Source organism: Thermobia domestica, chromosome 14 (assembly GCF_964235325.1).
Source record: "Thermobia domestica chromosome 14, izTheDome1.hap1.1, whole genome shotgun sequence".
NCBI classification, from domain to species: Eukaryota; Metazoa; Arthropoda; class Insecta; order Zygentoma; family Lepismatidae; genus Thermobia; species Thermobia domestica.
Genome location: NC_137467.1, coordinates 5,736,676 through 5,751,019, shown reverse-complemented (window position 1 = coordinate 5,751,019; position 14,344 = coordinate 5,736,676). Strand labels below are relative to the sequence as shown.

The 14,344-nt window shown below is 34.0% G+C and overlaps 1 protein-coding gene across 1 annotated transcript in view; it reads right to left on the bottom strand.

Moving 5' to 3' along the window:
- Positions 1–288: 288 nt before the first annotated feature.
- Positions 289–14,344, bottom strand: part of LOC145670654 (lipase 3-like) — a 46,428-nt gene continuing 32,372 nt past the window's right edge. Inside the window, exons 5-8 of the mRNA XM_081739443.1 lie at positions 13,152–13,310; positions 9,459–9,543; positions 5,764–5,906; positions 289–441 (exon numbers count right to left, since the gene is read on the bottom strand). Of these exons, the coding sequence (XP_081595569.1) occupies positions 289–441; positions 5,764–5,906; positions 9,459–9,543; positions 13,152–13,310 (540 nt within the window). The remainder of the gene's footprint in view (positions 442–5,763; positions 5,907–9,458; positions 9,544–13,151; positions 13,311–14,344) is intronic.

The following is a 14,344-nucleotide window of genomic DNA, read 5'->3' as shown; positions in this document are numbered from 1 at the left end:
AAGCACTGCAAAAATTAACTTTTAACACATTACATCGTTACTTTTCAAAATATAACTTACAAGATTCTAAATTATAAACGAATATACATGAGATCAAGGAAATTATGGAAATTGAGGTTTAAAAAGCCGGAAATTAAGGAATTTTGATATACGGAAGAGAAAAATCTTAAGATTTACGTTCTTTTTTCTGAAAACCTTGGAATGCGAATACTTACACTAATGATGGGTAACCATATTTCACCTAACTGGTGTGCACAGTACTTTGATTGAGAGATTTGAATATGAACCTCAGGTATATTTTCGTATGATGTTGATAACTCGTTTGTAAAGAAGTTTGTCAACGTCGATGGCCCATAAGAAGTCAATGTGATTAAACTGCTTCAAAGGGACACGTTCCATTTCTACAACGTTAGGAAGATGATTATACAGCCAATGAACGTCCTGAAATCAATAGAGAATTTTTATTTTAATGTTAAGTGGGAGACAAAGTACAATATGATGTCACTTTAAGGTTGGTTTAAAGGGACAAGTTTTGCCGATAGATGGCACTACAGCCTTCGTATCTCCCCCACGTATGTACTTATTTGGCTTTCAAGATTTTTTTTTTTTTTTTTTTTTTTTTTTTTGCAAATTTCAACCTAGAGATTTCAAATTTTTAGAAAAGGAACTTCATAACCTATTAAAGAGAACAATCCGTGTCAATTTTTTATTTAGAATTTTCTTCGTTGTTGAAATGGCTTGATTGCTGAAAATGATACCCAAACCTTTAACAATGGAACTGTTGCAACAATGAAGAAAATTCTAAATAAAAAATCGGCACTGATTGTGCTCTTTAATAGATTATGAAGTTCCTTCTCTAAAAAATTGAAGTCTCTACGTTGAAATTTGAAAAAGAAATTGTAAATTTTCGTGAAAGGTAAAAAATACATGGGAGAGATACGAAGACTGTAGTGACACCTATCGGCAAAACTTGTCCCTTTACACTAACCTTAAGAGAAAAAAACACGATTGGCTCCTTAGTAAATTTTATTTAGTAGATGGGATTCATTATATAGCACAACGGAAACATCAATATATATTCGAAATTAGGTTGTAATTTTGGCTTATATTGCACTGCTACTTCATGCAAACTACTCTCCTACCCTCTAGTGTTAAAATACTGCAATAAATATTACAGAGACTTTAGAACAAGACAGAGATTCTTTTAAACTGATGTGCAGGGAAAGAGCAGAACCGCCTATGTGCCCATGCCCTTATCAGCCACTGTTTCAATTCTAGCCTTTTCTCCCGTTTCTCTTTTTCTTTACATCTATCATATTATTTTCCTCAGTATAGTTTCTGCTAAGACAATGTTCAAAACACTTTCTCTTCCTCTTTGTAACTAGGTGGCTCAGTGGAAGATCGCTTAACCCTTTTGCATGGGGTCTCTGGTTCGATTTCTGACCAAGTAACTTCGTAGTGGACATCGTCTCCGTGGACTTTCCCGAGGTACTCCTGTTTAGTCACACTTTCGTATTCCACTAGTTCTTCAATCTTAAATATCCGTCTCCCTTACCCTAAAGGGTATAATCGTGGGACGTTAAACTGAAGGAATTCATTTTTTTTTTTTAAAGAACGCCTACTATTACTCTTTCCTCCCTCCATGTTTCCAACACATCTTCATTGCTTAAAAGTTCGTGTTCGCTAATTTCTTTATTTCTTTATTTTTCTCCATACCCATAATCAACGGCTTAACTTGGAACTCTTTTCCCGGTGGGGGCACTCGGTCAGCCATCCTGAATGAGGTTTTCCTGAGTTTTCCTCATTCACACCAGGCAAATGCTGGGGTGGCAGGCCGGTAGCCAACTCAAAAATGTAGGGGACCCCGCTGAAGTTAGGGGGGCCGATCCAACCATATTATAGTTCATTTGTAAGCCTACCGTGAAAATTTTATGGGTGCAGCAAAAATTTAGGGGGGAGGCCCCCTAGACCTCCCTGGATACGGGCCTGTGGGGTAATACCTAACATATAGTTCCTAGGCCTTTTCCTTCCTCCCCTTTCCTCGGATAGTGTGCTCGTCGGGTTAAATGTCCATAGATGCCGAAAGCCCAGAAATCTAAATTCTTACTGACACACACTCATAGTCAACGTCTTGCGAATAAAATCAGAAAAATAAACACACTGCTAAACAAGACTGCACTTATTTAATATAAAAAACACATTTACACGTGACGTTTCGATCTTCTAGCCAAGATCCTCATCAGACGTACACTCACGTGTGATGAGGATTTTGGCTAGAAGATCGAAACGTCACGTGTAAATGTGTTTTTTTATATTACATAAGTGCAGTCTTGTTCAGCAGTGTGTTTATTTTTCTAAATTCTTGTAACTTTTTGTGAGGGCATTGAGCCCCCTAGAAAAATATTACTTTGGGCCTTTTAGAAAATATTAAATTTTGGTCCAACTAGAACTTAAAATCGTAATAAGTGTAACTTCTAAGATTGCCGTTTGGCGTTTTTTTTTTACTGAAGTAGGGTTCAGATTGCATTTATGCTTTATCTTACGTTAGGAAGCATATTTTCCTCAGATCATGAAACAGTAGCAACATCTTAAGTTATATTCAATTCTTTTGGAAATGGTATAGTGGGCCAACTCCATGCTCTTCTGGTTAAATTAAGGAAACATTTAAAATCTTAAGAAATATATATTATTTCTAAAGCTCCTAATAATAGACACTTTACTGAAATGGGCCTAGATCACATTTACCATTTTTTGCTTTTGAATATAGCGAATGTGTTCCATGCTTCATTTACATATTCATGTTCGTATCGTATTATAGTTTCTTAAGGGTCTTCACTACAGCGAAATTAAACTACCGCTAATTTTAGAGTTTTTCTGTAATATCTTCAAAACAAATAAAAATATTCGGAATACAGGAACGTAGTGAACTAGACAATACCATTTTGCATGTGATATCTTTACCACAATTCACCTATCTGCGTTGGGTATGCCGCTATTTACAGAACCCGCAAAAAATGTTGAATCTATCTACAGTTGCAAATCGAAAGCAAATGGATGAGTTGTGATAATGGTATCACATGCAAAATCGTATTTTCTAGTTCACTACGTTTCTGCTTTTCCAATATTTTTATTTGTTTTGAAGATATTACAGAAAAACTCTAAAATTAGGGTAGTTTAATTTCGCTGTAGTGAAGACCCTTAAGAGCCTGACATAATAAAAATAATACAAAATTTACCATTCTTCTTTCGCTTGTTTATTCATAAGTGAAAGGAGATAATGAAATGTAACTTAGAACAATCATAGACAATGTTATTCTACAACAGAAAATATAAACAGGAAGTATTTTCAGTGTTGTCACCCATAGAAATTACAGTGTTGCCAGAAAAACAACGTCTCTAAAATCTAAGTTAAGACAGCGGCTAGAGGAACGATCTTAACTGCGTTTGGTTACGTATCATGTTGTGTTGGTTTCTTGTGAACTACGTTTTAAATAACATTATTATTTAGTTTTAATAACTGTATATTAAAACTATTTTGTTTATTTCAACCTAAATACAACTATTATTTAAAAAGTAGTTCAAAGGAAACCAAAATAACATGATACGTAATCAAATGCAGTTGAGTACGTTCCTCTACTTGGTGCCATAACTTAGATTTTAGGGGTGTTGTTTTTCTGGCAACACTGTAATTTCTATGGATAGCAACACTGAAAATTCTTCAGGTTCATATTTTCTGTTGAAGAATAACATTATCTCTGATTGTGGTAACTTGCATTTCATTATCTCCTTTCATTTATGAAAAACAAGCGAAAGAAAAATGGTAAATTCTGTATTATTTTTAGTATGGTAGGCTCCTAAGGAGCTACGACGAGGAGCTTGAATCGAAGGGCAATCTCCCCCTACACACACAATTTAGGGAATCATCCATATGTTGGGAGAAAGAATTAAGTTGATATTAAAATCAGTAATGATTGATTTCTATTATTACCGACCGTTATTTAATATTTGTATTTCATATTAAATATTTCTCTCATGTAGAGAATATCTATAAATTTTACGACTAAATTGCACCTAGTGGTGCTTACGAGACGAAACAAGACCCAATTTTTGTGATAGTTGAGCAGATTTAGAAAGGGGTGTAACATATGGTATAAAGATTTTTCATTGCCTTTTATTATGAAATGAAACGTCATCTTTCAGATTCCAAGTAATGTTACCTTGACATCCTTAGGTAATTTTTAATATGACGTAACTAGTTCACTAATCTAATCTGCGTGTTAAACGGATAAGTTAAAATCTCTTCAGCAACTATATACAATAGACCAATTTTGCCAGGTTACATACAGTCGGATCTCTCCACAATTTGGGACATTTTCGTAGCCATTGCTGGTATGGTAACGAAACACTGACCCCATAAGTAAAAAACAAAATAATTTGAAAGTGTATTTTAATAATTTACTATGAACAAAACATTTAATCAATTGGACCAAACTGAAGGAACTAAGTGGAACACACATATACTTTCACGGTGGCCCCATTTAAATGTAAGAGAATCTTCATTATGATGTAAGGGAATCTTTGGAGCTGGAAATATATTAAAAAAAAATATATATATATCAGTGCATCTATTTGGAAGTTATGCGTGAACATAAACACATTGAAATCGGTTAATTAGTTCTTCACACTGCACTCGTTGAGGTGTTTTATGATCTGGTTCCGAAGACTTATTACATCCAAATGATATTTAAATGGGGCCACCGAGAAATTATCTATATTTGTATGTCCCACTCAGTTCCTTCAGTTTGGTCCAATTGATTAAATATTGTGTTCATAGCAAATTATTCAAATGAATTTTCAAATGATTTTTTAAAAATGTGACGTCACTGTACCCTTACCATGTCAATAATGGCCACCAAAAAAATTGCAAATTGTGGAAAGATCTGGCTACATATCGTCTCATGAGAACCGGAGGACTCCATTTTCGTAGGTTTACAGGCGAGGAAACAAAAATATTATTTTCATAGAAAGATGTGTTTTCAACAAGATGGTTCCTCTGGTTCTCATGCGACGATATAGCCTAGCAAAATTATCTTTCTATTGTGTCCGATTGTTAAGTTACAGATATTTTAACTTTACCATCATTGTTTGAATATGTAGATTAGATAGTTGAAACAGTGACATCATTCGGAATCTGAAAGAGGACATTTCATTTTATAATAAAAAGGAAAAAAAAAACTTTATCCCACATGTTATGGTATAGTGAATTTTACCATTGCTTTCTTCTGGACTATGACGAAATAGGGCTCTTCTAATAGAAAGATGTGACGAAATAGCTCTAAACCATATCACGTGAGCAACACTAATGACACTCCATTTGTCATAGATTAGTTGTAAACTTATGACAAATGGAAACTTACGGAAACTTTTACTGGAAACTCTTAACGTTTAAATGAGATGAAATGAAATCTTTTAGTTTAACGTCCCACGTTACGCCTGTTAGGTCAAGGGAGACGATGATTAAGGCAAGTGAATGAGGATGGAAAAATTAGTGGAATTAGAATGTGGGAGGAAACGGGAATAACCCGAGAAAACCCACAAACACGATGTTGGTCGGGTATGGAACCAAGGACCCCCACGCACCACATATAAACAACCTACCACTGAGCCACAGTCCCCCCCTACTCTTATGGTTAATTTCACATGTTGAATATAAGTGTGAATAACATAAGAAGAACTTACTGAACGTTGCGTCTATCACTTTACCTTAGGATCCGCTAGGACGTCGTTGTCGCTGTAGTACAGACAAATGGGTGCCGTGATCTTGTCCAGTTTGTACTCTGGTGGGAAGGCTCGCCCATACGACTTCAAATTACGTACAAAGCCGTGGTTGAACTTCCGGAATTTGCCTACACAAACAAAAACGAATAAGTAAATAAATTCTTAAATTGAATTTTATACACTGTAAAAAAAATCTTCATTCTGACAGAAATCTACTTAGAGCATTATTTATTGATTGAAATAGAATACAATAAGTGTTATGCCAATTACAGTGCTAATTTTTTTATGATATACCAGCAGGGACTACCGCTCTTCACAAGGAAATAAGATTTAACGAATTCTCTCTTATACTCCCACGTGTGTGGCCGGTGCTTTCACACTTTGTGCATTACCGGTAGTGATGTGAGGCGGAAAATTTTCCGCTATATTTTTCCGGAAAATTTTCCGTTCTAAAAAAAATATCAGTAATCAAGTAACAATTCCTCAGCAATCATGAAATTGATTGAATTCATGTATAGAAATGTTAAAAACGGAAATATCGTTTAAAGAATCTGAAAATTTTCATGGCTCAGACAATTTTCAGTACTATGTAGGAACAAGTTAAACAATTTTTCATGAATCGAAATATTTTCTGCATTATATGGAAAAATTGAAGAATTTTTTAGGAGTCGGAAAGTTTTCATAGATCGGAATTTTCATAGATCGGAAAATTTTCATCACGATGTAGAAACAAAAGGAAAACACTTTTCATAGGCCTGAAAATTTTGGATATTATGTATAGTGATGTTAGGTGGAAAATTTTCCACTAATTTAACTGCACATAGTGCTACAAAATTGAATTTCAGTAGAGGAAAGTTAGTCAGCAACAAATTATAATTTTCCAATTAGCTTTCGGGAACCGGAAAATTTTGTATTTCAAGTTGGGAAATAAAATTTTACACAGTGTTTCTCTCTATATATAGAAGAAAATTTTTCACCTCACATCACGGTTAAACAACGATGTAGGAATAAGTGGACTATTCTTTTACGAATCGGAAAATGTTAATCACTGTACAGGACAGACAATTTTTCGATTCATGGAAAATTGTTCCACTTGTTCCTGCATAGTACTGAAAATTATCTAAGCCATGAAAATTTTCAGATTCTTTAAACGATCTTTCACTTTTTAACATTTCTATATATGAATTCAATCAATTTTATGAATACTGACGAATTGTTACTTGATCATTGATATTTGTTAAGAACGGAAAAATTTCCGGAAAAATATAGAAGAAAATTCTCCACCTCACATCACGGCTAAACAACGATGTAGGAATAAGTGGAATATATTTTTACGAATCGGAAAATCTTCCGTTTCAAAATTTCCCGGAAAATTTTCATCACTGTATAGGACACAATTTTTCGATTCATGAAAAATTGTTCCACTTGTTCCTACATAATACTCAAAATTCTCTAAGCCATGAAAGTTTTCAGATTCTTTAAACGATCTTTCACTTTTTAACATTTCTATATATGAATTCAATCAATTTTATGAATACTGGCGAATTGTTACTTGATCATTGATATTTGTTAAGAACGGAAAAATTTCCGGAAAAATATAGAAGAAAATTCTCCACCTCACATCACGGCTAAACAACGATGTAGGAATAAGTGAAGTATATTTTTACGAATCGGAAAATTTTCCGTTTCAAAATTTCCCGGAAAATTTTCATCACTGTATAGGACACAATTTTTCGATTCATGAAAAATTGTTCCACTTGTTCCTACATAATACTCAAAATTCTCTAAGCCATGAAAGTTTTCAGATTCTTTAAACGATCTTTCACTTTTTAACATTTCTATATATGAATTCAATCAATTTTATGAATACTGGCGAATTGTTACTTGATCATTGATATTTGTTAAGAACGGAAAAATTTCCGGAAAAATATAGAAGAAAATTCTCCACCTCACATCACGGCTAAACAACGATGTAGGAATAAGTGAAGTATATTTTTACAAATCGGAAAATTTTCCGTTTCAAAATTTCCTGGAAAATTTTCATCACTGTATAGGACACAATCTTTAGATTCCTGAAAAATTGTTCCACTTGTTCCTACATAATACTGAAAATTCTCTAAGCCATGAAAGTTTTCAGATTCTTTAAACGATCTTTCACTTTTTAACATTTCTATATATGAATTCAATCAATTTTGTGAATACTGACGAATTGTTACTTAATCACCGATATTTGTTAAGAACGGAAAAATTTCCGGAAAAATATAGAAGAAAATTTTCCACCTCACATCTCAATTAGACAACGATATAGGAATAAGTGGAGTATGTTTTTATGAATCGGAAAATTTTCCGGAAAATTTTCATTGTACAGGACAGGCAGTTTTTCGATTCATGAAAAATTGTTCCACTAGTTCCTACATCGTACTGAAAATTGTCTGAGCCATGAAAATTTTCAGATTCTTTCAATGATCTTTCACTTTTTAACGTTTCTATATATGAATTCAATCAATTATATGAATACTGACGAATTGTTACTAAATCACTGATATTTGTTAAGAACGGAAAATTTTCCGGAAAAATATAGAAGAAAAATTTCCACCTCACATCTTAACTAGACAACGATGTAGGAATAAGTGGAGTATGTTTTTATCAATCGGAAAATTTTCCGGAAAATTTTCATTGTACAGGACAAACAATTTTTCGATTCATGGAAAATTGTTCCACTAGTTCTTACATCGTACTGAAAATTGTCTGAGCCATGAAAATTTTCAGATTCTTTAACTATCTTTCACTTTTTAACGTTTCTATATATGAATTCAATCAATTTTATGAATACTGACGAATTGTTACTTAATCACTGATATTTGTTAAGAACGGAAAATTTTCCGGAAAAATATAGAAGAAAATTTTCCACCTCACATCTCGACTAAACAACGATGTAGGAATAAGTGTAGTACGCTTTTATGAATCGGAAAATTTTCCGGGAAAATTTTCCAGAAAATTTTCCGTTTCAGAATTTTCCGGAAAATTTTCATCACTGATTACCGGCTAACTTCTGTCTCACCAAGTAATTTAAGATGTCAGTACGGTCCGAGCTCGACTCAGCCTGCAACCCTTTCTCTCTCTTTCTAAGTAAAATATCAACAAATGCAAAAATATATGTTTAATTATTTTAAATGAATGGTTCAAATACCGAATATCATGTTTCTATTCTTAGAGATTCCGAGATGTGGACATCTTATTATAATATTTCAATCCCATTTCCCCTCGTTCCAGGTTTTTAAAAATCCTTCCTTAAAGGTACCTTACGTGACTCATTTCTACGTATTATCCAATTTTCAAGTATCGAGCTTAAGCAGTTTGGCTTGATCTTGGCGTTGATCAGTTATTCAGTTATTTTTTTAGGACTTAAATACATGTCTAAGTAATTGGGCTTTTAGAGACATGGAACAAATTGCCTCAATGCTGACGTCCCCCATTCAACTATGCAGGGACGTAAGCAGCAGTGGGTCCTGGGGGTCCGGACCCCCCCCCCCGAAATTTCGACTTTTGTGTAAATTTAGCCTAATTTTAGGGACAATTTTGGGGATTTTAATCTAAAATACCCTCATATTGAGTTTGGACCCCCCGAAACAAATTCCTGTGTACGCTACTGCAACAACCAGTCAATGGATTTTACTTACCAGATCTAATAACTTGTCCATAATGAATTAAATCTCTTGTGGAAGCTCCAGCTGGTGTATGACTCATGATTACAGGCAACATGGTCTGCAACAGAAAGAAAATGTAGTAATCAATCGGAAATTTCAAACTTTTAAATAGTCTGAGTTATCCCGTTGTCCTTTGACATATCCACCGAAAGGACATAAAAATGCTTAACGATAAAATTAGGAAATATTTAACCCTTGTTAAATTATTCTTACTGTGACGAAATCAACGAGAAAATAACAAAAATGGCTTCATTATTAATGATTTGAGGAAGATCAATATATTGCATGTGAATGTTTGAAGCAAAACGCCGCGCACTCTCGCCAACAGTAGGCATATTGCAACCCCAATTTCCCTCGCTCCACGTCAACTTAGAATAAAATAAAACATGAGATGAAGTGTTAAATAAAGCCAAAGTCGAAGTCGAAGGGTCGTTGGCTAATTCATCTGGTAGAAAACTGAGATTCTTCCTGTTTTTCATATGTTCCTTCTAATCTCGGTCGAACTTATTTTGTACAAGAAAGAACACCAACTGTCGGGTATGTGAATATTTTGTATTTTGCAAATGGAAATAGAACCTCGGGAGTAGATGTTGAAGACCGTGTATTGACTGGGTCTAAGTGATGTAGAGCTTCTTTTATATTGATATATGTCCTCTTGTGACTGGCTGTCTGAGAACATTCTCGTTCATGATTGTATATATGATGTGTACCGTCAAAAGTGTACCCAACTTCTTCATTATCAGAGAAATGCATTGCTTCACCTGTTTAATATACTCGTATGTACGGGGACTTTCTTGGAGCTTCAATCCAGGATGTCCTTGCTGACTCGATGAGAACTGTAAGTTTCATTACAGAGTTCTTGCTTGTCTTGACCTTAGGGATTCCATCTTTATATTTAAACTAATGGATTATAAATTGAGGCTTTGGAAAAACTTGAGTATGTTCTCTAGTGTGGATTTGAGGATTTCGTGGTCTTGCCGTCATATAGAAGTCTGTGACTTTTGCAGCATATATGGGTCATGATGATGAGGAAATCCTAGTCTCTGCATTAGTTTAAATGCCAATTCTCATGGATTGGAGTAGGAATCGTAAAAGTTTCGTCGACATTCTTTCTCCTGTTGAAAACATGGTATATTCTTTATAGTTGGAAGGATCATTCTCTCCGTAGTTGACACAATAAGCATGCTTATTTGAATTTTTCTTGGGGCATTCCAAGTATTGGAGTGTATGGATATTTCAAACATCTTGGCCGTACTGAACAAGAAATTTGGGTATGTCCCATTCTTTGACACCAGAAACATTGTTGGTATTCTCTGGTGTGGTATGGTACTACCAATATTTTATAATGTTAGATTATCTTGATGTCGAAGACACTGCTTTCAAAGTTATCAGCATCGACTTGGAAATTTGGAAGGGTAACAAGAAAACAGTGATATTGTTACCATCCTGATGAATTTGATTGACAACTGCCTAGTTTGTGTATGACTTTCAACTACTGTGCCGATGTGATGGAAAACCCTTTATTTAAAAAAAAAAAAAAAAAATCCGTCATGTATTGAACTACTGTGTGAAATGGAAACTTTTTGATGACTGGTTGCAATGTGCTTCATGTTTGTTTTTAGCTTTGCTTGGGAAGTTACATCTAGAACCTGTTCAGGATGGAATCGGTACGGAACGAAGAGCAAGTAGACTCAAATTCTTTTATCTGTCTGAAGAACCGTCGATGAATCAAGTGCTCCGCTTACAATGAGAGCGAGAATATCCATCGGACGGAGACCTAAAGATATCCATTACTGAATCAATCATTTAATATAGTGGAGGAGTCTTACGGGAAAATCAACAAACTAAACTGAGTGACATTGGTACAAAGAATTGGAAGTAGATAAAAATATGAGTAATATATTTATTAGATACTATAGTACCATAGAATATTTCTTGTAGTATGAAGTGTGCGTAGGTAATTATTGTTTTACAAAAAGTATTGTGTATATCAAGGAGAGTGTTTATTCACGACTATGTTTCTGTGTCAGGCCTTTTCTCTCCGTAGAAAAAAAAAAAATCTATGGACGTCTCTGAACTCTAGTTTCTAGCACATACCGTGGAACTAATACCCGATGCCAAAGAATACTGCAAGTACAAACCAAATCCATACTTAACTAACTAATTAATTATATGGTCTATAAAACCCGGACGTTCAATGCCGCGTTCACAAAAGGTCACCACTGACTTCTATCCTTAGCCAATTCGATCCAGTTTCTACTTTCTATTTCTATTTCTGTGAGATCCATCTTAATATTGTCCTCTCATCTGCGCTTTGTTTTCGTAATGGTCGTTTTCTGATTAGTCTTCCAGTTAAAACTTCGAAAGCATTCCTATTTCCTTCCATTCGACTTCATGATCTGTCCACCTGAGCCTCCTAGACTTGATATCCCTAAAAATGTTTTGGAAATGTATAAGTTACGCAGTTCCTCTTGGATCCAAATATTCGCCTTAGTCTTTTATTTTCAAATATTTTCAGTTTGCGTTCTTCCTTTAGAGTAAGAGACCATGTTTCGCAACCATACAGCACAACAGCCACCAAATCCACCACTTAGAAATAATAAAAACTACAATATATTGAGATCAAACAATCAGGTTAGATGTAACGGAGTCTAGAAACAGACCAGGTATTACCACCAACAAGTAACTCTCATAAATGTAGCATATGTTACTTGCTCACATTATTCACACACTATTTAGCACAAGAACAACAAGAATAAGGAAGTATAGTGGCAGAGCTATAGAAGAGCCTTGATCCCCAGGTCATTCCATTATAAAACTGTCCCCTCAGTGGTTTCGTGTTCGATAATGGCCATGTTGATACTAAATAAAATATTGAACACGGTAAAACTGGTCGATAATTACTTTGAGCTATCGAACACTCACAACCAGGCCCGAAACCAGCCACAGATGTTTGGGGGGGGGCATAAATATGTTAGGGGGGCCAAGTCATCAAAAATTCTCTTACTAATATCTAAATTGTGTTTTTTGTATTGAGATCTGGAGTGGCCACGAAAAGTTTAGGAAGCGGCAGGCCCCCCTATACCCCCTCTAGTTGCGGGCCTGCTTACAACTAATTTTTTTAATGCAACAGTAACTACTGTTAATCCCAAAAATACCAACCTTTGAGTTGAGTAATACAAAAAAGAAAATGTTTAGTACGTTACATATTTTTGCTAAACATGTTAACCACAAATGGTCTTCTCAAACTTTAGTGCACCCTAATTTCCTCTCTTAACAATAATTCCAACTCCGCTACTGAAGATGTAGGAGACAAAATGAAAAAGATATAAAATACCAGAAAGTTACAGTAAGACTAATCATATTTAAGCTACTCTAAAAATACTATGACACAATTCAAACATATAAACACAAAGTACTTTCTAACAAACTTACAAAAATCAATAATTCTGATGGGCAGGAACTTTTTTGGAGAATTTTTCTACTATTACACATGGCTATAGGTTACTCTTTGAAAAGCAGTATAAATAGATATAATAATAATAATAATAATAATAATAATAATAATAATAATAATAATAATAATAATAATAATAATAATAATAAGAAGAAGAAGAAGAAGAAGAAGAAGAAGAAGAAGAAGAAGAAAGGAGTAATTGCTCTTACCCTATTTAACTGCTGTGAATCGTATCCAAGAAAGAGGAACAGCGTGTTGGTGCACACTTCAACCAGTGGGGCATTTTTCCTACAAACAACACGCCCAAAGAAATTCGTGAGAGGATTTCTGGGAAGGAACTCGTCCATTCCCACCAAATGAGCCAATATCTGCAAGAAAACACAAGAAACACAAATTTCGTTAATATTACAATGAAGAATTACAGGTATAAAGAGCAAAACGAAAGCAAGCAGCAAAAAATAGATATTCAACAAATAGTACAATAAAATTCGAAAAAAATTAGAACCATTTTTCATTGTCGTATTTTTTAAAAAATTGATGTGCTTAGAGGGAAGACAAAGATCACTTCAAAATGTGTGTGAATTTCGAGCTCTATTTGGCCAGAGCTCCAAGACGCCTCGGTTTAGTCACAACATTTCTTCCAAAGTTGTTCAAAACCCCAATTCTTCTAGTTTTCCACCGAGACATATATATTTTAATATAATTCGTGCAATGTTTCAAATCACGCTTTTGTCAGACATCAATATTCAACTAATAAGATTAATCTACTCTCTAATACTTTTGGAGACTTTTGACTTATTACTTAATTATATCTAATATTTCACTCAGAGTTGCCAGGTCTACAGATATATCTGTAGGTTACAGATTACTAAAGCAATAACAAAAACAAGAATTCTTGGTGAGATATACCGATTTTTTTATATTTTTTTTTTAAAATTTTGTACACAAACAGCAATTGAAGATATTGAGAAATTGTATTAACATGTATGAAACAAATGAAGTCAGAACTTATTATCAGAATATAAGGGGATTAAAGTTGAAGACAAATTATCTTTAAGTTAACACGTCGCTGAATGAACACAATATTATAATGGCAACAGAAATAGTTAAATGATATGTTTGTGATGGCAAATTATTTAGTAATATCTATACAGTATATACACGAGATAGAGATGTTCAAAAGAGAGGGAAAGATGTTTTAATTGCAATAAAAACAAATATAGCACCTGAAAATATACTCTAAATGAAAAACTAGAAACGTTTTGTGTATGGATGAATTTTAAAGGAAGATCTATTATATTTTTAATGTGTATTTTGCTCCAGAATCTAGAGTAGAAGAATATACAGTATTAGCTATTTTAACTCATGCGAAAATAATGTAACATTTCGTAATAGTAGTATT